At 41.4% G+C, this 23,712-nt stretch overlaps 1 protein-coding gene across 10 annotated transcripts in view; it reads left to right on the forward strand.

Annotated features, from left to right (window-relative positions):
- Positions 1-23,712, forward strand: part of RASGRP3 (RAS guanyl releasing protein 3) — a 110,884-nt gene that overhangs the window by 57,496 nt on the left and 29,676 nt on the right. For all 10 annotated transcript variants that reach the window (XM_045979669.1, XM_045979666.1, XM_045979675.1 and 7 more), the window contains 9 exons: positions 6,800-6,932; positions 9,770-9,964; positions 10,942-11,044; positions 12,444-12,506; positions 13,088-13,219; positions 13,985-14,132; positions 16,048-16,221; positions 16,822-16,938; positions 19,106-19,381. In XM_045979669.1, coding sequence (XP_045835625.1) covers positions 9,895-9,964; positions 10,942-11,044; positions 12,444-12,506; positions 13,088-13,219; positions 13,985-14,132; positions 16,048-16,221; positions 16,822-16,938; positions 19,106-19,381 — 1,083 coding nt within the window. In that variant the 5' untranslated portion in view covers positions 6,800-6,932; positions 9,770-9,894. The remainder of the gene's footprint in view (positions 1-6,799; positions 6,933-9,769; positions 9,965-10,941; positions 11,045-12,443; positions 12,507-13,087; positions 13,220-13,984; positions 14,133-16,047; positions 16,222-16,821; positions 16,939-19,105; positions 19,382-23,712) is intronic.

Raw genomic sequence — 23,712 nt, forward strand, 5'->3', positions numbered from 1 at the left:
TTTATTTCTTAGAGGCTTTCTGTATAGTATCTTCTTTCTCTTAGAACTTCCTTTATGTAGATTCTAACCCCTGAGATTGTCCTTTGGCCCCAGTGGGTGGATCCCTAAGAGTTTTATTTACTCATGCCAGTTACTGAAAAATGTCTTCTTGCTCCTGGTGGGCACATAGACAATACCATGTTAGTGCTGGTACCAAGTATAGAATAGAAGTCAATAACCAGCTCAGACCTCATCCTGGAACCTGGCTTCCTTGAATTTTTTGATAACAACTAAGTAACAAGGTATAGCTGTATTTTATTTGTTGCTAGATTTCTGGGGAGAATACTGGCCTCCCAGAGTTCAATGGGTAAAGCATCGGCACCGTGATGGTACAGGCAGCATTCAAAACAATGACCTCTTCCTCCTTCTCCTCCACCAACACCATCATCAAGCTCACTCTGGAGTAAATGAATAAGGGGATGTGACTTCATTTCAAGGGATTTGGAACCAGGTCCTTCCCAAGCCTTAGTGCCACAGACGAGATTCTTATTAATATAATGCTGAAGAAAACACTGGTCTTCACAGAAACTGTTTTCCCAAGGCTTAAAATTTTAACTTATAAGCTAAATATTTCCTAGTTCTGAATATTATTTTGGGATGTTATTTACAATTTGAACACTGGAGTTGCCGTAGTAGGTCATAACCTTTCCACGGCGTTGAATGTGTCCTTCTGGAAACCATCAGATTGCCAATGTCTAATATGTGTGTATATCGGTTCTCCTCTGTGTTTAGCTTCAGCCTAATGCTAGGGAAATACCTCCTCCGTTGGACTTTGGAATCTCATATTTATTCCTAGAGTTTCTTTAAGATTCTCACTTCTCATTCAACTCATGTCAGATAGCTGTAGATATGTCCGTTGGGTTGACAATAGTATATTTCAGTAATCAAGAAAGAATAAATATAATGCAGCTTAACCTTGTTACTTAATTGTTAACCCAAACTACAACAGGGCCTTGTGGAATGAGCTCTGAGCTGGTTATTGACTTCCGTTCAGTATTTGGTACCAGTGAGTCCCTGAAATGCCACCCTTGCTCTAATAATAATGGTTATTCATCTTCAGACAATAGAGCCAGTGATAGAATGCTTAGAAGCGAAGCAGAGGCATAGTACACATTTGTTTTAGACAATGCCCAGAAATTGATCTAATAGGAAAGCCTTAACAACAGCTAAAATTTCTATTGGTAGTAGAAAAATACAAACTTTCAGTGTCAGACATAGCTAGCTATGCCACTAAGCTAGTCACATGGTAGGACAAGTAACTTAACCTCCGTAGGCCTTTATTTCCTCATCTATGAAATGGGGAGAATAATATTTTGCTTTGGGGGTGTTATAAGATTTAAACATCATATAGGTAATTTTTCCCAACATGATGTGTATCACATCACATGCCACAAACAAGTAGTATTTGAAGAAGATATTATCACTTTGTTTTCTAAAATCCACAACAGTGTTGATTTTTAATGCCCTACTGATTTAGGAAAAGCTCTTTGTAGGAGAAAAACAACAACAATGACAGTTTAAAACCCAGGGGCGCCTGTGTGGCTCAGTGGGTTAAAGCCTCTGCCTTCGGCTCAGGTCATGATCTCAGGGTCCTGGGATCGAGCCCCACATCGGGCTCTCTGCTCCGTGGGGAGTCTGCTTCCTCCTCTCTCTCTGCCTGCCTCTCTGCCTATTTGTGATTTCTCTCTGCCAAATAAATAAAATATTAAAAAAAAAATAAAACCCAGGAAAACCTCATTATCACATTAAATAAACCTATCCAAGGCAAGAATGGAAAAAAAATTACTCTAGAGTTGAGAAAATATTTTCCACAGCTACTCCATATGTCATTGTTCAATAACCTTTGGGGATTTTGCTCCACTCTCTATAAATGTGGGACACTGGATTCTCTGGGTCATGATGATAGCCCACTTAAAATGTTATAACTTTGCTGTAAGCATTGGCTCATTTCCTCACTATGTACTATCCTGGTTGGTTTGTGATAGAATCAACTTTGACAATAATGACAATGAGGCCATGACAAGAGTACGGTAAGAAGAGTTATTGAATGGAGGAAATAAGGTAGAAAGAGCAATTCAAAGAACTAAGAGGCAATGTGGAAAGAAGGGAGAAGGAAAATCAAAGTTAAAACAACACCAATACAGGGCGCCTTGGTGGCTCAGTGGGTTGAGCCTCTGCCTTCAGCTTGGGTCATGATCTGGGGTCCTGGGATTGAGCCCCATGTCAGGCTCTTTGCTCAGCGGGGAGCCTGCTTCCCCCTCCCTCTGATTGTTGCTCTACCTACTTGTAATCTCTCTCTCTCCCCGTCAAATAAATAAATAAATAAAATCTTAAAAAAAAAACCAAACCAAAATACCAATATAGAAATAAGCAAAGAATGTCAGGTATGAAGAGTGAACTGAGAAGAAACAGTAATGTATCTTTTGATTTATGACCTTTTTTTAGAGGTAATGGATAATTAGGGCATTGGTGAGTATGTGTGAGGGGTGTGGCAGGGAGAGACAGAAGTCCCAGCAGGGAAAGTGCAAGACAGGGGGATGTGGCTGAGGCTGTAGCTGTAGAATACTGTATCCTGGATCAAGACAAAGGGTGGGAGACAAATGATTTCTCCAATACTGTCTGTCTTCTTCAGCATTTGAAGCCAAGCTAGGTGAAATGGAAGGGACTCATGTCCTTGCGATGAAACTACCTAGCAAATGCCAGCCATGCTTTAGCTCTGAGTTATGGAAACCACATGTGAGTGGACCATAATGGCATTAACTCAGAATTGCCTGCTTCATAAAGAAGGAACTTGCTGTATAAGTTGTTCCAGAAAAGTTAAATAATTTCAGAAATGTGGCATAAGTGAGTGATGTCACCCAGGGAACAGGGAACACTAAATTTCTTTCAAAACAAACTCCAGAAGAGAAACATCAGTCTTTTCAATGGAAATAATGGGAAATAGCCCAGTAATTCTGGTTTCTTTCTTCTGTACTTTATAACATCTGCTGCATATTTTTTTCCTCTCGATAAACCTCAGATCTTCCAGCAGATGACCATGTCTCCTTCTTTTTAGAGTAAATGAGTCATTAGACAGAAACTTCCTCGACTCCCTGCTATCAAATGGACAGACCTACCTATACCTCTACCCATTTCCCACCTCTTCCCTCATGTTAAATTTTAAAAGGTGACCTACTACCTTATCCAAGGTAAATCCCTCCACCTATGAAAGGGTACATCACCTCTGTCTTCTCAGGGACCTTATTATATAGATTAAATTCTTTTTCTCCTATTTCTTAAATTTTCCTTTCCACTGATTGTTAGCGCTTAAATATGCTCAGGTGTCCATTCAAAAGTCTGTAATAGGTATCCAAAAGCTAAGTCAATATTTCCCTTTGGATGTCTCAGATATCTCTAACTCAACACATCTAAAAATGCACTCATCATTGATCCAAAATGAACTTCCTTCTCCTTTCCCTTCCCCTCAGTTTCTCAGTCTCAGGGGAATGGCTTCATAACCCAACCAAATGGTTTGCTAGAAACCTAGACATTATCCCTGATTCCTCCTTTCTGCTCAGTCCCCAAAGCCATTCGATCAGCTAATCTTGTTGGATCTATCTTCAAATTATATCCTGTAACCAGGGCGCCTGGGTGGCTCAGTGGGTTAAAGCCTCTGCCTTTCGCTCAGGTCATGATCCCAGAGTCCTGGGATCGAGCCCCGCATCGGGCTCTCTGCTTGGCGGGGAGCCTGCTTCCTCCTCTCTCTCTCTCTCTGCCTGCCTCTCTCCCTACTTGTGATCTCTATCTGTCAAATAAATAAATAAAATCTTTAAAAAAATATATATCCTGTAACCAACCAGTCTTCTTCATCTCTATTGCCACATACTGGTTTAGATAACAATCATCTCTTGCCTAGATGGTCATAACTGACTACTAATGGGCTTCACGGTCATGTTACATCTCCACTCATCTCTTTTCCATACTGCAGCTGGAGGAATCTTTAAAAAGTCTAGATAGGATCATGCCACACTCTTACTCATCTTTGAAATCATGGTTTCCTATTGCCTTTCAGATAGAGCCCATACTTCTTCATATAGCTTACAGTACTGTTCATGAGCTACTCCTATGAACTTCTTAGTCTCATATCTTGCCACATTCAGTACTTCAATCATTCTATGTCTTTCAGCTTTTCATTATTGCCATCTTCCTATCTATTCTTTGCCTAGCTAAAACTCCCTTGGATCCTGGACTAAAGTAGTGCTCCTATGACCCTGCAATTGTGCTACTGGGTATTTACACCAAAGATACAGATGTAGTGAAAAGAAGGGCCATATGTACCCCAGTGTTCATAGCAGCAATGTCCACAATTGTCAAACTGTGGAAAGAGCTGAGATGCCCTTCAACAGACGAATGGATAAAGAAGATGTGGTCCATATATATAGTGGAATATTACTCAGCCATCAGAAAGGATGAATACCCAACTTTTGTATCAACATGGACAGAACTGGAGGAGATTATGCTGAGTGAAATAAGTCAAGCAGAGCAAGTCAATTTTCATATGTTTCATTTACTTGTGGAGCATAAGGAATAACACAGAGAACATTAGCAAAAGGAAAGGAAACCTGAATTGGGGGAAATCAGAGCGGGAGAAGAAAGATGAGAGACTGGATTCTGGGAAACAAACTGAGGGTTATGAAGGGGAGTGGGTAGGGAGGATGGGTGAGCCTGGTGGAGGGTATTAAGGAGGGCACATATTGCATGGAGCAGTGGGTGTGGTGTATAAACAATGAATCTTGGAACATGAAAAAAATAAAATTAAGATGTTAAAAAAAAAGAATTATGTCTTTCTTGCTCACCAATTTATCCTTCTCTGTGTTTGCTCCCAATCTCTTTTACCAGCTACTCTAGTATCTTGCTTAGTATCTGGTCTCTGATAGATCCTCAGTATTTGTCAAATAACTTGATTGTTTTTCAGGGTTTTGCTATCATTTCTCTTACTGAACTTAATAGTCTTGATTCTCCAATGGAGTTTCAGAGAATATAATCACAGCACCTTTCAGATCTCATGTCTGTGGTGAGAAAGGGAGCTTAAGCTTGAACATGGCCAGAACAACAAATGCTAGGTTAATCCTTAAGGCTTAAAGGTTTGTAATCAAGCAGTCATTTTCACTAAGGATTTAGGCATTTAGAGAACCCCCCTTATCTCCGTATGAGGGTCAAAAAAAGCAAAGACGTGTTTGTGGTTATTAATACATAAAGACAATATCTGCCATCAGGAGGAAAGAGTCTTTAAGGGTTTTTGTTAGTTTTTTTTTTTTTTTTTTTGCAATAGAGATAATGCTATAGACAAGACTACCTTTGGAAGTTCCAATAGGGCCAACATCATTTCAAAACTGTTTATTGAATGCTCCCTAGATATAATATTTCACCTTCTAAATCCTGCAGTCCTGGAGCCAGGAGCAACCTTTGCTGTCATTCTGGCACGCTTCCTAGACACCATCTGGGAATTAAGCCTACAACATCTCTGACAGTCATTAATTTACTTTGGCGTGGGAACTTTCAAGAATGAGATTCCATTGCTGATGAGGCCACCTGCCCTACTCCTAGAAGCTCTAGTGTCACAATACTTTTCTCTTTTTTCCTCCTCTAACTTAACATCTCTCTTCCTGTCACTTCAAACATATGTCCTCTACTTCACCCAAGTCCTCAACTTAGAAACCCCTGAGTTTTGGAAGGGAAGAGGTAGTGTGGGCAGACAGAGATAGCTTTCTCGAGCACCCAGCGTTTTAGAAGACATACAGTGGATAGCTTTCACATTACCTCTATAACTCTTTCAACAATCTAGTCAAGAAAGCAGGATTAATGGCATTTTACTCAGAGGGAAGTAAAACTTTCCCCATTTGCTTATCTAATGTTGACATCCAATCCAAGATTCTGAGTCAAGAGGTTGGGGTGCTAATTTATGTCTCTGAATGGACAGCTGCATGGAGTTGGCTCCTTTTTACTATTTCTAAACTTGGGAGCATAGTTCTTATTGTCCTAGACAACTCACAAGGATTTATTTGAAGATAGAGGCGTTCATGTTAGTGAAAGCCTTTTTGCCGCATGAATACATCCTAGCCTTTGGAAATCACACCCAACAGAACTCTATTGGCCCTTTGAAGTGAGAACTTCTCTCTTAGAAGTAATTTAAGCCCTGGGGAAATTTTGGTTTATTGTGTCCTTTTCAAACTTGCGAGAAAATGTGTATGCTGGGGAGCAATAATTTTCCTTGCAGCCAGAGAGTACCTATCAACACTAAAGCAAGTCCCAAACCATTGGGAGACTAAACAACCTGGACTAAAATAACATTGACATTCACGTTGAGACAGTCGGGAGTGATTTAGAGTCAGAGTTTGATGATCACCACAACAAACTATTCTGGAGATTTACTAACACTCCAAGGTCAGTGTTTGGAAATTCTTAAGGAGTACTCCAATAATAGAAGTATATTTGGACCAAAATAGTATCTTACACTATGCGTATAAATTTCAATTTTGCCACACTTGCAGAATTATAATAGGCTGAATTAGAGAAAAACTACTTGATTTTAAAAATATCATGTCACCAAATAACTATTTTGAATATTTCCTTTTTTAATTGACTTCGTAGATGAAATTTAGACAAAATCTCAATACCACCTATAACTCAAGGGTTTTGGAAGTCCTTTAACACCACATGGATTCTTTTGGGCTTCTATTATTTAACTCTGTCTGGGGATTTCTTTATGTTCTTTCATCAGATTCTCCAAAGTGCTTATAATTCAAGTTGGATAAACCAGTTCTGCTGACTGCATCCCCAACACCTTTTCCAATGATGATAACTGCCCTTACAATTCTTTCAGACCTGGAGATCTTTCAGTGAAAAGCCAGTGGGTAAGTATTTCTGTAAACCATTGTAGATGATGTAAGAAACTTGACAAGATAAATATCACTAGAAAAACCAAAAGAAAGGTGCTATGATATTAACAATCATGATGATGAGATGATGGGTAACATATTTTTCGTTCTTTTTTCCTTTCTGTCCTATTTTAAATGAAGAATATATATTGCTTTTGTAATAGAGAAGCTTTACTGTTGAAAAAATCAGTTGTAGACACAATAATAGCCACACATGTGAAATGAGACCTCAACTACATGTACAGGTGACAGAATGCTAAATAGGGGCACAGACACATCTCCTGACTGCAGAAACAGATTTTAACTGTGTAGTCTGGCCCACCAGGCTCTCAGGTGCTGTCTTTATTGCGGATCACAAATCTAACTCCAAACACGGTGACAGGTCTTTGGTATGAGGTTATGTCCAACCCCTTATGGAAAGATAATAACTTCCTCAAGTAGATCAGCTGAATAATTTTGGTTTTGACCTGAGAATCTAGTTTAGTTGATCTAAGCTCTTTGGTTCTAAGTAATATATTTACTATTCAGTAACAAGAGTTAACAAGATAAAAAGTGTCTATACAGACATGAAGGAGAATCAAACCTGTCAGTTGTCCAATCTTGACTTTTAATGGGATTAAGAGAGGTTATATTAGGGAAATAAGAGAAGTGTTACCCCCAAATGTCCTGGAAGAGATATCAAGTTCTTATTATGAATACAGACAGATCCTATTAAGTCTAGAAAGCTGGCAGGAACTCCTGTCCCAGGCTGTTTAGTAAAACAAACTAAAAAATTTAGAGTATGCATGCATATAAATATATACTTAAAAAGGCAAACTTTTTACACTTCCTTACTTTCTTCATTTCTTCATTCATCCATCCACTTCTTCATTAATTCATCAATTGCTTTTCTCAGTTTCTTCTCTGTGAGGGACAAAATCTTTGGTGTTGGGGAGTCCACCAGAGAACAAAACACAAAAAATCCCTGCATTCATAGAGTTTATATTTATAGTGCTAGAGAGATTTCAAAACAGACTAGTAAAATATATAGTGTGTCATCTGGGGATAAATTTTATGAAGAAAAATAAATCCAGGAGGTTTGGTAGGGCATGCTAAGTAGGAGGTGAGTGTGGGGAGAGAGGTCTTGTTGTTTTAAATGGGGTGGTCAGGCAAGGGCTCACCGATAAGGTAACTTGGTGAAGAGATGTAAAAAGAGTTGGTCCCAGACATCTTTAATATTTCCTTTTCACAAATCATTGGAAAAGCAGAAGTGGGAGAGCCCTGATCCAGTGTTTCTGTTATTTTTACCGCATATGTGAGATAATCTGACCTTTTATGCTTGGAGCATGGCACCTTCAACACAAGAATATGGTTTTTACACAGAAATAATACATGGTAAAAAGTTTTCCTTGGAATTGTATGCCTAGTGCACAGATCCACTCAAATATCACTCTTTGGTGGTCTGATTGAACTAACACAACCTTACATGTGGATGTTAGCTTTTTTCCCTATACATTCATGTGTTTGCTTTCTGAAGTTGACTTTGAGCTTACTGAAGGCAGGGTTGGGACAATGATTTATTCATCTTGCCAGCCTCAGGGCTTAGCCCAGTGCATGGTATTTGTCGGGTGCTCAGTGATTACCAGTTGAATAAATAAATTTTGAAAGTGAAATAGACATTGACTCCAAACAGTTTTTGAGATTAATGCCCAGTGGCCACATTTACCTATTAAACTACCCGACACTGATAACTATGTTACATCATGATAACCTCTCTCTTCCCTAGGCCCTGTATAGAACTGTCGCAGGGACTCTGTAAAATAAAATGGTGGTGTTTCCAACAGCAATACTTCCAGTATGAGGAACTCTAAGAGGTTGTTTCTAATCCCCATTTTTCCCATGACAGTGCTGTAAAATGGGACCTCTGTCATACCCACATTTTTCTTCTACCTAGGTGACAGCTCATTTGGCTATGGCCTCTTTCTGACTAGATTAGGGGGCAAAATTATGACAGCTTTATGATATCCTTACTTGAGAGAGCAGCGAAAGGAGGGAAAAGAAAGTAAAAACTTTATTTACAATGGAGTCCTGAGTCTAGGCCTTACTAATTGTGTGGGTTTGACCAGTTGCTGAATCTCTGCAAATCCCATGACCTCATCTGTATACTGGGAATAATAATTACTTTTGTTAGTTAGCATTGTTATGAACTATCATTGTGTTGGCCATAATGTTATTATTATGAAGGTCAAGTTGGATAATACATATAAAGCATTTGGTACGGCACCTGGTACAGAATGTGTGTTCAGTTGGTTTTTGTTAATACTTTCACTATTACTATTAGTGTTACTATTAGAGAAATCAGGCAAATAGGATTTTTTAAATTAGTTGTTGAATGTCTATATGATCACTGCAGATGATATGTATCAATATATTTGCACTTTAAAATTTACCTCCTATATACTTGTAATAATATTAAGCTGAGTAACGTTTATAATATTCTTGAATGGCTCTCTTATCACTTAAGAACATGAAGAAAGTATAAGATACTGTATCCAGAAAATGTCTGGATCTGCAGAATGGAATGGTACCTCACAGAACATTCCAGTCATTCTGGGGCGCCCTCCGTGTGAAGGAACACTTCAGCAGGCATTTGAGCATCATGGTGGTTGACAGATTTTCTCACTAGGAGACTTTTCTTGTAGAAAGATACAGTCATGGAAGCCCTTATCTTTTTATGTGGGAAAGTAATGCCTTAATGAGGTCTGAACTCTAGTCTGATAACTTCCGTTTCTCGTTTCTTTTTTTTTTTTTTTTTTCGTTTCTCGTTTCTTTAGAGTCTTGAAGTATGACTGAGAACAGACACCAGTAGTAGCACAAACATTACCAAGTCACGTGATTATGGAGATGGTCTATCTGATGCTGAAAATGTATCTAGTTTTTTGACAGCGGCTAAATAACCATGGGGTCAAGTGGACTTGGAAAAGCAGCGACCTTAGATGAACTGTTGAGAACTTGCATTGAGATGTTTGGTATGAGCCCTTTCTCCCTTTGATGTACCTTGATACTCTCACTTCTCCCTAATCCGATGCTGTGGAACAGAAGTCAGTCTCCATCTTTGGCACTTAAGTCCTTTTTGATTGACTTCAGTCTGTCTCCCCAGTAACTCTGCCATGTGCATTTCCTTCCCTTTAATGCCCACAGCTAATATGCCAGGCATCCTGTCCGCTTTAATGTTTCTGGAATGTTCCCTGCATCTTTCTACCTCTGTGCCTTCACTGAAATTCTGCTTCAGGGCTCATCTCAGAAGCCGGTCAGATGTTCATTATACCATTCCTAATCCTCACCGTGAGAAATGCTGATTGCTTCCTCCCACAGCTCTTTTTGACTTTCCCATGGTGCTTTGATCATTTCTCGGTCTTTCAACTCAGACAAGTAGCATAATCTGCTGTGTTCTACCTTTGCATGTATGTCTTATATCTCCTAGTAGGTTACAGACTTTATAGCTGTATGCTTTCTAATGTTGTTTACATATCCACCTCACCATTCTTTATTCTTTACACAAACAGAGTCACAAAGGGGTTGGTTTTTTAATTGTTTTGATCATAACAAGAAGAGTTAGACCAGAGTAGGGTGGCCAGATAAAATACAGGATGGTCACTTAAATTTGAATTTCAGATAAAATATATTTTTAGGGTAAGCATGTCCTAAGTAATGCATGGGACATACTTTTACTGAAGAATTATCTGTGGTTTACCTTAATTCAGATTAACTAAGTGTCTTGTACTTTAGTTTGCTGAATCTGGTAATCTAACACCAGAGGGAGGGTGAAACCTCCCCACCCCCACCAATCCACTTGACTTTCAAGGAAGTACCAGTGGAAGGAGGAGGAAAACAATAATTGGGTCTGGGAGAAATTTTTGACACTGATGTTTCTTCACTGTTATTAGAAAAAGAGAAGAGTGCACTCTTGTCTCCTCACCCCTCATTTTATTTTATTTTTTAACAGATGACAATGGAGAGCTGAATAATAGTTATTTGCCAAGAATCGTTCTACTGATGCACCGATGGTATTTATCTTCCACTGAATTGGCAGAAAAACTTCTCTGCATATATCTTTTCAACTACTGTGTGATTTTTACAATCATAAATCAAGTTCTGTATTTAGATAGAATGTCTAACAAAAGCCGGTAAATTAAGATGAATAAATAGTCTTTAGTCCATGTTCCAGTTGTTTTGTGGATATATATAGATGTCTAGACAAGACGTCTGGATGATGGACCAAACAGTTGACTATCCATCTGGATGTTTTGGCTCTACTAAAAAATAATCACTAGATATAAAATGAAACAGAAGCTGTAGGCTGACTGTTTCTAACTTGACTTAAACATTTCTGCTGTTAGTACAATGAAAGAATAGTCAACACTGATTCCAGACCTAATTTATTCCTTTTGGGATGACAATATGATGGACGTAGAGGATATAGTTTAGACATATGGAAATGCCAGCCAAAATAATAGGATCTGGCTCAGGCACAAACAGTACCTGAATTTTCACATCTTCCCTTGCTTACAAGACACAAAGAACATTCTAGCAGTTTATTGGAACTTGTTCGTTGATTTTTTTTTTAAAGATTTTATTTATTTATTTGACAGACAGAGATCACAGGTAGGCAGAGAGGCAGCCAGAGGGAGAGAGGAGGGGAAGCAGGCTCCCTGCTGAGCAGAGAGCCCGATGCGGGGCTCGATCCCAGGACCCTGGAATCATGACCTGGGCCGAAGGCAGAGGCTTTAACCCACTGAGCCACCCAGGTGCCCTTGTTTGTTGATCTTAATTTCAGATTTCCTTCTGATATAACAGCAAAAAAAATGAGGAAAAAAACCCGTAGTTAGAGACTCCATTCTATGATAAGGGCTTTAATAGTCTACCACCTTTGAACATACAGCAGTCCTAAAAGGTGACTGAAAGCCAAATGACTCAAAATGACAAAACACTCTTAGATTTAAAAGGGGATTTTATTCTCAGAGACCTAATGTTGATTATGCAACCACTAATATTGGTTCCTACAGTCTCAGCCTTTTTCAAGCCCAGGGGACCTTGCAGATGACTGGGAAGCCTTATGGGGTAGGAGGAGCCTGAAAGGCAGAAGGTCTGATTATTAGGGCCATGTGGTCATCCATCTGCTCATTGCAAGCTTCCTTCGCTTCCAGTTCTCCCCTCCATCCTCCCAACAACCTCAGGGCAGGAAGGAATGTCTGAGAGGGTAAGGAGACATTCACTTTGAACAGAGGTCCCTGAAAATGAGCAAGATCCTAATCCCTAGGTCTCAATATTGAGGAGGAGTGTGTAAGTGACGATTATTCATTGCTGACATCGTCAGAGCCCATTTTCTCCCCATCTGAACACCCACATAACTGAGATGTCCCCACTATGGCCTTTGTATTAGGAATTCATCTAAATGGTGTGGGCAAAGGAAACAAGGTGCAGGGATGTTTTCTTTAACTAGTGCACGTATCGAGATGCCAGTGGAGAAACCTGTGATGAATTTCGGTTAAAGATCTGCTACTTCATGAGGTAAATATACATGTAACTGTCTTGTAGTGGATGGTTCTAGAATTGTTGACCATTTCTTTCCCCCCAGACAGTAGACCTAGTTTGGCAATAGAATTGACTCAGATTCCAACCCCTAACCCCCCTTTACTGATTTTGTTTAAATTGGCCTTCCTCTGTTCCTGGGAGTAGAATTTATCTTTCTTTTAGAGATTAAGCAGTAGCACATGTGATTAGGGAATAAAACTAGCTCTTGGAAAGAGTAAATTCATTTTTATTCTATTTTCCCACCATATGTTTTCCCACCTAGTTGCCATGAGTTGGGAGAAGCGTCGATTTCAGCTGTGTCTCAGCATTTAGGTGCAAGTCCAGATGTTCAGGACTTAGGGTCAGAAAGAGAGGCTCAGAGTGGGAGTGGTAGGCTTGGGTCCTTAACTGAAGGAGGGAAGAGTGAGACTCTGTGTCATTGGTGGGGAATAGGAGATTGCTAATTGGGGTATGGTCCTGGGTTCATTGTTAAATGTAATCTGTAAAATGATACAACATTTTCCATAAAGATCTAGCTTGAAATCTTCTCTTCATCAAAACCATTTGATGCCTTTCAGGTACTGGATTCTCAAGTTTCCTGCAGAGTTTAACTTGGACCTTGGTTTGATCCGTATGACTGAAGAGTTTCGGGAAGTAGCTAGTCAACTAGGGTATGAAAAGCACATCAGCCTCATCGACATATCCAGCATGTAAGAGTGGCTCACGCTTCTTTCCAACATGATGAGCCCACTGTTGGGGGAGGGAGTAGTGATGGCCCCGCTGGTTAGCTCAGTTATTAGGAACTCAGTGCTAATGAGACTGACATTTTATATCTACTATTAACTTGGCACAGAGAAAACTATTTAATGACCCTAAGTATGGTTATCCATCTTGCAAAGATAAGCTCTTGTATCGTGGGCATTCATACTCTAGTCCAGAAGTCTAGAATACTTCTTCAAGAATCTTGATCCAGATGCATGATCCAGGAATCATCAGGGATGTTGTTAAAAATAGATTATTCAGGTTCATTCCTAATTAATCAGAATCTCTGGCAGTGAGGTCAGACCTCTGTCTTTATCACGAGCCTTTCAGATCATCCATATGTTGCTGAAGTGTGAGAACCAACTTCTAGTGGCTTTCATGTGCCTTAAATCACCATCCTATATATTGATAGTCTGACAAATTTATATACCTAACCCTAACCTCTCCCCTGTGATCCCAACCTTACCAGTCATAAGAAAGAGCAAGTAAGAAACTCTTGATGGATCAGTGCAAACCCACCCTGTCTGGAAAAACAACTCAAAGTTTCTGTTCTATTGGCAATGGGTCAGTGGTTTTCTCTTCAAATATGAAGGACAGGGCGTGTGTTTCGCTCCTGGAAGCAGGCCAAGAGTTACAGAGTCAGTAGGTTAATAACTTCCATCGAATGAAATGGCCTTTCAGCACATTGACCAGACTCACTGTTTCTTTTATAGTCCTTCCTATGACTGGATGAGAAGAGTCACACAGAGGAAAAAAGTATCCAAGAAGGGAAAAGCCTGTCTGCTCTTTGACCATCTGGAGCCCATTGAATTGGCTGAGCACCTCACTTTTCTGGAGCATAAATCTTTTAGAAGGATCTCAGTAAGAAACTGACATTTATTCTTCCAAGGATAACAACCACCATGCCAACTTTCCCAAGAGCTGCGTTTTCATACTCTGAAGTATTGGCAGCCCCGTCATTGTGCTCCACTGGAAAAGTGCCCTGAATTCACAGGAACAATCCCTTTTAACCAAAGATAAATATTATCCTGTCTTTAGTTTATGGCTTAGGAGCTATATATCTGTCGCTATTTTCAATGTCTCCTTTCATAGGATTAAAGCACGATTTTTCTAAATACTCAGTGGAGATTTAACCATTCAAGGTTTATGGAGCTCCACTGACTTCTCCCAAGTGGACATGTTTTGCTAGGCCCTTCATTTGAGGGAAGAAATCTTTATTTAGGTTGGGATTTCTGTAAATGCCTAATTATGGGTGTAGGTTGAAAATAGGAGTTGTAGTCTTTGATGAGAATCTTCCATTAGGTTGTTTCTTTCCCAAGAACAGAGGTCCTGAATTAAGCCTTTCTTTCCTACTCTGTCTTGATAGTGTTCCTTCTCCGTCTTGATAGCATTCCTTCTCTACCTCCTATCTCGTCCTCCTGAGTATGGTCTCTTATCTCTTCCTAGCCACCTACTCTCTATCCACTTGTTATGATAATATTTCTGCAGTGGCTCATAATCAGCCATTGTCTCACCAAGCTCTGGGGCAGTCATTCTTCTTCCTACTTTTCCAAGATGCCAGGGAGTTAATTACATTATTTTTTTTTTTTTTTAAGATTTTATTTATTTATTTGACAGCGAGAAAGAGATCACAAGTAGGCAGAGGGAGAGAGAGAGGGAAGCAGGCTCCCTGCTGAGCAGAGATCCCGATATGGGACTCGATCCCAGGACTCTGAGATCATGACCCGAGCCGAAGGCAGCGGCTTAACCCACTGAGCCACCCAGGCGCCCCAGTTAATTACATTATTAGTTGCAAAGAAGAACATGAAGTTAGAAGTAAGGATTTCTGAAACACGGATTCTTTTCAATAAATAATCTGACTTGGAGAGGACCTTCATGGGTCTCCACCAGCAGGCCACGAGAGGGAACCCGCTGCACTGTTTATATGACGGAAGGCTCATATGTATTTGATGACATCCATGATGACTTCCTGAAAAGGTGTCTGTTTTGCTAAGGAGCTCCCTAACTTCAACTGCTGTTTTTATTTTTTTCTTGAAAAAACTTTACAGAATTATTCTGATTTTATATATATATATATATATATATATATATATATATATATATATATCTCCTTTATTTTAAAATATTTATTTATTATTTATTTATTTATTTATTTGACAGGGGGAGAGAGAGAGAGAGACAGTACGAGAGGGAACACAAGCAGGGGGAGTGGGAGAGGGAGAAGCAGGCCTCCCACTGAGCAGAGAGCCCAATGCAGGGCTCAATCCCAGGACCCCGGGATCATGTACGGAGCCACATAGGCGCCCCCATTTCCTTTTCTTTAGTGTATGCCATTGTATCTCAAACTTGCCTGACCACTGGAATCACCAGCAGTGACTGAAAAATGGAGATTCTTAGGTTCTTCCTCTGGAGATTGATCCTTTAGGTCTTGAGGGTTCCCAGAAACCAAGAAGTTATAACATAAATGCCCCAGGTGAATCTCACAATCCAGCAAATTGGGACTCACTGGAATGTGACTTGGAATCTTGTCCCTCCCCACCCCACCCCTGACAGTGTGATTATAAGTATGTATCTGTGTATGGGGGAGTGAAACAGCAAAATAATATGTGAAGGGTACATGTATATTCAAATGTGTAAGATGCTATTATAAATGTGAAGTGAAAGAAATCATTCTGTTGTTATGAAACAATATCCCACATCTTCCATCCAACATTCTAACTTCTGATTTTGCAAAGGCTCCCTTTTAATTCAGAGTCTCTGAATCTTCCTTTACTAGTTCACTGATTACCAAAGCTATGTCATCCATGGCTGCCTGGAGAATAACCCAACCTTGGAGAGATCTATTGCTTTATTTAATGGGATCTCTAAGTGGGTCCAGTTGATGGTTCTTAGCAAACCAACCCCCCAGCAAAGGGCAGAAGTCATTACAAAGTTTATCAACGTTGCCAAGGTATGTATGTCTTGGAGTTAGATGGTTTGGGGTTTTGGGGTTTTTTTTTAGGCTTTTATTTATTCATTTGTCAGAGAGAGGTTGGGGGGGAACACAAGAGGGGGGAGCTGCAGACAGAGGGAGAAGGAGGCTCCCTGCTGAGCAAGGATTCCCCGTTCGGGCCAGGACCCTGGGAACATGACCTGAGCTGAAGGCAGACACTTAACCAACTGAGCCACCAAGGTGTCCCTTGGACAGGGTTCTTACAGGAATGTTCGTTCACTCTAGAGAAAAGCTGTTGAAGAAATTTGGGGTTTACAATATAAAGGACAATTAAAGTATTCATAATACCTGGTGAACAACTCATCCCGCTATCATGCAAGAAGATTGCTTTTAATTGGCAATACTTAGAAGAACTTACTATAACTATTTTTATTTGTAAAATGATTGGTATATTTTTCTGGTGGATTGCATTTGTACTTCATTTTAAACTGACGACATATTTCTTTGATCCTTGTTATTGAAATGGTGCATGCATTTGCCTATAATTCAGAAAGACCAGAATAACTGAAAAATTGTTCCAAAGTATTGATTTTAACTTTTTTTTTTTTTTAATTGCAGAAGCTCCTCCAGCTCAAAAATTTTAACACTCTGATGGCGGTGGTGGGAGGCCTTAGTCACAGTTCCATATCACGTCTCAAGGAGACCCATTCTCATCTTTCTTCAGAAGTTACAAAGGTACAGTGGGTTAGCTCCTAATCTTAAGTAAAAAACTCATCTGTAAGTTGTTTAGGGCTAGGATGCTTCTAAGAAATGTCACTCAGAGGGGGAAGGTTTCTTCTTAGTTGATGACTGGTTACACATGGAGAATTAAATAGGAAGGGAGTAGCCACACTGCCTGGAAACACAGATTGGAAGTGGTGGCAAGTGTCCCACTAGGAAGGTCTTGAATACCATGAACATACTGTGGTTGTAAGGGCTAGTATGCATTTCATGCTTACTGTGTGACACGCACAGGGGATACAGGATGAATAAGACAAGTCATTCCTTCCCTCCTCAAATGAAGTCGTTGAACACCTGCTCTCTTCAAGGCCCTGTGTTCAGCACGGTGAAAGAGACAAAGGAAGGGGCAGGTGTACACCTTGTCCAGAAATCCCTCAGACTGATAGATGAGTGTTCAGGAAAAAAATATATTTTTGAAAAAACACTGATCATTTCCCAAACTGAGCTTTTTCTGCCACATTGGTTTCCAGGCCACTATAATGATATTTTTCCTTATTGAGTGAAAAGGGACATTGCATCCTTATGAAAAGATTTCCTTGTAAGCGTGGAGTTTGCTCTATCAGTAAGGACACTTTTCAGTTATAAGTTTTAAAAAAAATCTGGAAATTGCTGGAGGAGTAAGGGAGTGGGTCAGCTCACATACCTGGAAGTCCAGAGGCAGGGCCAGATCCAAGCATGGTCTAATCAGAGCTCTTGGCTCTGTAGCTCTGTCTTCCTTGGAGGATCAGGTGTTTATTCGTTTCATTAGACTGCCTTCCTTCCTGATTAGACCATCTGCAGCAACAGGAAAATGATGCTCTCTTGTTTTTTTTTTTTAAGATTTTTTAATCTATTTGTCAGGGAGAGAAAGAGTGCACACAAGCTGGGAGAGCAACAGGCAGAGGGAGAAACAGGCTCCCCGCTGAGCAAGGAGCCCAACGCGGGGCTCCATCCCAAGACCCTGGGATCATGACCTGAGCTGAACGCAGACGCTTAACTGACTGAGCCACCCAGGTGTTCCATAAATGATGCGCTCTTGTTCATGAAAGTTCTCTTCAGCCCTGCCGGGTGGAATGGAAGACCTTCTTTTTAGGCAGTTTGGCCCACCTCAAGTTCCATGCTCATCACTGGGCCAATCACAGTGGCTAGAGACATATAATGTACTGATTGGCTTAGGTCTGTGCTCCTGAACCAATCACAAGCCAAAGGGATAGAATTAGGATGATAACAAATCAGAACCCATCCTTGGACTTGGGAATGGAGACAGCTCCATCTGAGTCACATGGGCTGTTTGGAGAAAGTATAGCCCCATGGAAATTGAGGTCTATTACAAAGGTCTGGTTGCTGTTAGGCAACTAACAATAAACAGCAGGATATAAGCCAAGATACACAGCTGTCTGACCTAAAACACTCATTCAAAGCGTAAAGGGGCTCGTTATCTAAGTGTCTTAATGTCCTTTGTCTTTGTACTGAATTTCAAGTAAAGAGCAAAACACATTTTACATGTTGTGAAGAGTAAGAATTCAGGAGAGGCTCTTAGAGGCTTGGAACCATCAGTGTCTCTTCGAAAATTATTTGAATTCTTTTTTCTTACAGAAAAGAAAACTCGGGCCCCTCAAAATAAAGTTGCTTGCTCAAGGTCACGCTTGTAGTTAGTATCAGAGTCCCAAACCCCTAGCTATCTCACAACTAAGTGTGGCTTTTCCTACCCCATCCTGTCCCAGATTAACCTTCAAGTAATACCATGAATGCAACTTTCTTAGAACAACTAGGACACACCAATATAGTACCTACTATATTTTAATAGGGTACATGGTTATATTTGTGGACTGTAAGATTTCCATAAACTGCAAACTACTTATAGCTATTTGATGTCATTTAACATCCTGACATCGCCAGCAGGCAGGCAGAGATGCAGGGAGGTTTCTGCTCTGCAGCGGAATAGAACAGGCTGCCCCACTCCTAGCCAGGTCCAGTGCATTTCTCTATTTTCCTTTTCCCAGGTTAATACTTCCCTGCATCAGTGTTGGTTTAATCGGTGCTTCTCTAAGTGGCCGAGGAATGTCCTAGCTGCACACAGCAGATGCACACGGGGGTGGGCGGACAGGAAAACTGAAACTTCTCCTTTTCCATCCGTTCCCAGAACTGGCACGAAATGACAGAGCTGGTCTCCTCCAACGGCAATTACTGCAGCTACCGCAGGGCCTTTGCAGACTGCGAGGGCTTCAAGATCCCCATCCTCGGCGTGCACTTGAAAGACTTGATAGCGGTCCATGTCATTTTCCCAGACTGGACGGAGGACAACAAAGTGAACATCGTAAAAATGCACCAACTCTCCGTGACCCTGAGTGAACTGGTGTCCCTGCAGAACGCCTCCCACCACTTAGAACCCAACATGGATCTGATCAACCTGCTCACGGTGAGTTCAAGGGACCGGGTTTGTGCTAAGGGCTCTTCTGTGCCTCCCTGCACAGGGTGTACAGGAACATCCGGGCCAGTCACTCACCAGGTTGCATGCTGGGCCAGTGGACGCAGAGAGATCTGCAAGAGTAGGGGAGGGGAGGGGAGCCCAGCCCCATAAGCAGCATGAATTGAGACTGCAGTCTTGGGACCAAGAAATTTCCCATTGGAGCCTAACCAGCACCCCTCCAGCTCCGCATCCAGACCTCCCGCTCTCAGCCCCTCCCGCTCTCAGCCACTCACTCTCCCTCATCACACCTGTCTCGTTCATCCCCTCCCTCTACATGGCTCATCTCATCTGCCTCCCTTTGCCCCCCCCCCTCCCGCACAACTGTAGCTAAAGTCTGGGATAATGTCAGGACCTCCTCCATCATCTCCCTGCCCCTACTGCCAACCTCACCAAAGCCACCTGGCATTGGAGACCCTTCCAGACTCATTGTCTATCTGGCCTGTTTTGCCATCACCTGATCCCACAACACGCTTGCCTTTGAGGAACCCTGGACTTTCCACTGTGAACTGTTGCCTTCTGCTTCCTGGCCTTTGCCCTTTCTTGGAAAATCCCTTCCCTACCCACCCCTGGGACTAGCTCAAATTCAAAAGCCTCTGTCTTTCTGGAGCATTTTCTCTTCCTCTCCAGAGCAGTAACCCATCGGTCACATGGGTAGCTCTTGCCCTTTATGCTTTCTTAACCATAGGAGGTATCACTCAGTAATAGATTTCTTTTCCTGTTTACCTGCCTGACACAGCCCATATCCCCAGCACCTCTCACAGTACCTGGCATATTTTGGCGCTCAACAGATGAACACCGTATCTGGGAATGAAGTGGGTCAGACAGAAGACATTCACCTAGTAATCATACTTTTTGTCCTCTGTGGTCCATACTTTTGTCCTCTGGGTCTCCAGGTCCTAGCGCTTTTAGAGAGAACAGGTGTAGAGAAGAGAGCCTTCCCCAACTGGTGGCTGCTTTGTCAGGGGGCAGAGGCATGACCACATTCTCTCACCCCCGTTTCACAAATGCAGAAGCAACTTCCCTGTTTGGGTTTATAACACTGAAGCCTCTGACCCATGGCTGCAACACCGAGTTGACTATTTTCCTGTAATGACCATGGAAAATGAAAACAATAACTTTCTGAAGCTCTGAGAGCTGAAATCCCCTACTGCTATGTTGGAATAAGAGCGTTGGTTCCTAGACCTTTCACAGACTGTTCCTAGAGCACATAATTGTTTATCAAAGAACAGAACCCCTGAAATGCATGTCATAAAGCCAGCTGTACCTTAGTATAAAGCAGAAGTGGGCGACGCACAGAAACATGAATCTCTTGGGGCTGAGTTTGTAGGACAAACAGTAAACACTCAGATGTTCACCATTGGGGAAAAAAAAACCCTCACAATAAACCAGGCACCTGCATTTAATAATCATTTGCCATGTAAATCTGTTTCCATGAATAAGTGACCAGAGTTGCAGCCCCAGTCGGATTGCAAACCCACAGACCCAGGTGATGTCTGCAGACCGGCCCAAGTTCCCCATGTCTGTGTCCAGGCGGCTCTGTGAGAGCATCAAAGAGCAGGCCCATGCTCCAGCATTTTCTCATCCACACAAGAGATAGTGATGGAGGGGGGCACCTGGGTGGCTCAGTCTGTTAAGTGGCTGCCTTCAGCTCAGGTTATCATCCTGGAGTCCTAGGATCGAATCCCACATCAGGCTCCCTGCTCAGCGGGGAGCTTGCTTCTCCCTCTAACCCTCTCCTCCCTCATGCTCTCTCTCACACAAGCTCTCTCAAGCTAATAAATAAAATCTTAAAAAAAAAAAAAAGATAGTGATGGAGGAGGGGAATACATTTTGGGTCATGAATGCAGCAAGCACCCTAATGACAGCTATTTAGGGAGGTATCAAAGGATTTTGAATGAAAATTTTCAGGTACGAATGGAAAATCTGAACTCCAGAAATAAGGATGAAGAAAACATTTGTTTGCTGGGAAGGAAAGAAAAAAGAAGGAGGATGCCAATTTAGTCTCTCTCTCTCTCTCTCTCTCGGCCATTAAAGGAGTATATAGGAGCCACCAAGCCCCATATTTAGGAAGAGCAGTGTGGTTAGTGTACTGCAGGGGCAAGGATGCCGGCGAGAGATCTAGCTTTTAGCTCTGTGTGTGCAGTTACTTCGTTTGGTCTTGACTTTGGACTTTTCATAAAGGGTCCCGTGCTCATTTGTAAGATCTCTTCCAGCTCTAAACTTCTGTGATTCTGGATTATAAGGATGGGTGGACCCTGGAGACTAAGGAAGTCGGTGTCAGTCCGATTCTGTGGTTCCAGCCCCGTGGTTCCTCAGGATAGCACAGCTCCCCCTCTGAGCACCCATTAATTAGCAAGCCAGGTCCTGTTTAAAGCCCACATCCCTCTGTCCTCCCCACCACCAAGGAAAAGGTTCAGGGCACAGGAACACACATTCCTTCTTCCTGCCACCAGCGGATCAATCTCTTTAATGCAGATAGAGGAGACTCCTGTCAGGGGTTCCCTGGAGCCCAGTGGGCATTTCACGAAGGACGCATGTGTTGGGATTAGAACCATTTGATTGACGGAAGCTGCCCAAATGCATGTGAAGGCATGGGGAAGCTGCAAGACTCTGGGTCAGGTTTTTGCCCAGAGTGATTGTTTGCTTTTAAACACGGCCCTAAGTGAGGAAGCCAATTCACAATAGAGGGCCCTGGAAGATATCAAATTAGGACTCTTTTTTTTTTTTTTTTTTTTTATTTGACAGAGAGAGAGGTCACAACTAGGCAGAGAGGCAGGCAGAGAGAGAGGAGGAAGCAGGCTCCCCACGGAGCAGAGAGCCCGATGTGGGGCTTGATCCCAGGACCCTGAGACCATGACCTGAGCTGAAGGCAGAGGCCTAAACCACTGAGCCACCCAAGCGCCCCTCAAATTAGGACTCTTAAATGAATCCAGAACTACTGAATGTCTGCCCCATGCAAGGAGCTGCATAGCAGTGTTTGAACTTTCTGTAATAATCGATTGCATTTTCACAGTGCCTCCCCGAACTTCTCCTTGGTAGGTTCTCACAGACACCCTAGGAGCTAGCCTCAGCAGACAGGAGCCTGTAACCTCATCCCTGCCCCTTTGTGTTTTACAAAGAAAGAAACAGACTTCTGAAGGACAAGAGGCTTGCAAATGGCAAACTTCTGAATCCCACTATGGAGTCGTGGGAGTACTCCTCCTCTCATGAACTATGGGCACCTACTTACTCAGTAATGTGGAAACATTGCTGACATTTATTTTATTTTGCATCTGTAAAAATTTAAATAGTCTATGGGCACCTGGGTGACTCAGTGGGTTAAGTCTTTGCCTTCACAGCAGCATGCAGAATCTTAGCACTCTTTAGCACAATCTTCTGTATTAGGGAACTCTTAATTGACACGAGATGCTAAAGTCAGACATTGGAATTGGAACAACTGTAAAGTATGATTTGATCATCAAGACATCACTTGGATTTCATAATCTCAAATGTTTAGGGCTGATGTGAAGTTGAGGTGCTGCATTCCAGAACTTTAATATGTAGCTTATTCTTTTTTTCCTTCTTAACAGACCACCAGTAGTTCATTTTTAAAGGTTTGTTTTTTTTCCATCGAGAGAATAACGTGACTAAATTTTATTTGTTTGCAAAAGAATCTTTATTAAAACACAGTCTTAACTATGCACATGATGTGGCCAGATCATCTTAAAAATTTTCCTCTTAGTAGGAACTCTTTGTTTTTAACTTTTGGTATGGTCAGAGCATAATATTTCCATAATGACTTAATTCTTTACGGTTATTGGGGCTATGATTGTAGCTTTTTTGGATGAAATTTACGTTACTCTCCTGTTCAAAGTACCATTATGGTTTCTAAATGGTAATTACATTGGAGAGTTCTGTAATAAGATTGTAGCTCTCTAACTTTTGTTTAAGCTTATGGTTTAAGGTTAACCTGGTTTATGCTGATTACCAAATTATTAGGTAAATGCTGATGTAGTATGTAAAGTTAACTTCTTGGATACAGACACAGCCAGGGCAGCTGTTGATTAGAAATGTGAATTGCTAAATTCCAAACAGAAACAGTGTCTTTGCTGCTACAGATCTACTAAATTGACCACTTTGGGTCTTGCTTGTTTGTCTCAGTCATAGGGAGTTCTGTAAAAAAAGATGTCCCTTGTTTTCCATCTTCCATGGTCTTTTCTGTTGGGAAACATCTAAAGTGTATTAACAATGCATGCTTTTGCTTTGTAAATGTGGTGCCGAATCCCTGTTTGCCATTGTTT

Source organism: Meles meles, chromosome 15 (assembly GCF_922984935.1).
Source record: "Meles meles chromosome 15, mMelMel3.1 paternal haplotype, whole genome shotgun sequence".
Lineage (NCBI taxonomy): Eukaryota > Metazoa > Chordata > Mammalia > Carnivora > Mustelidae > Meles > Meles meles.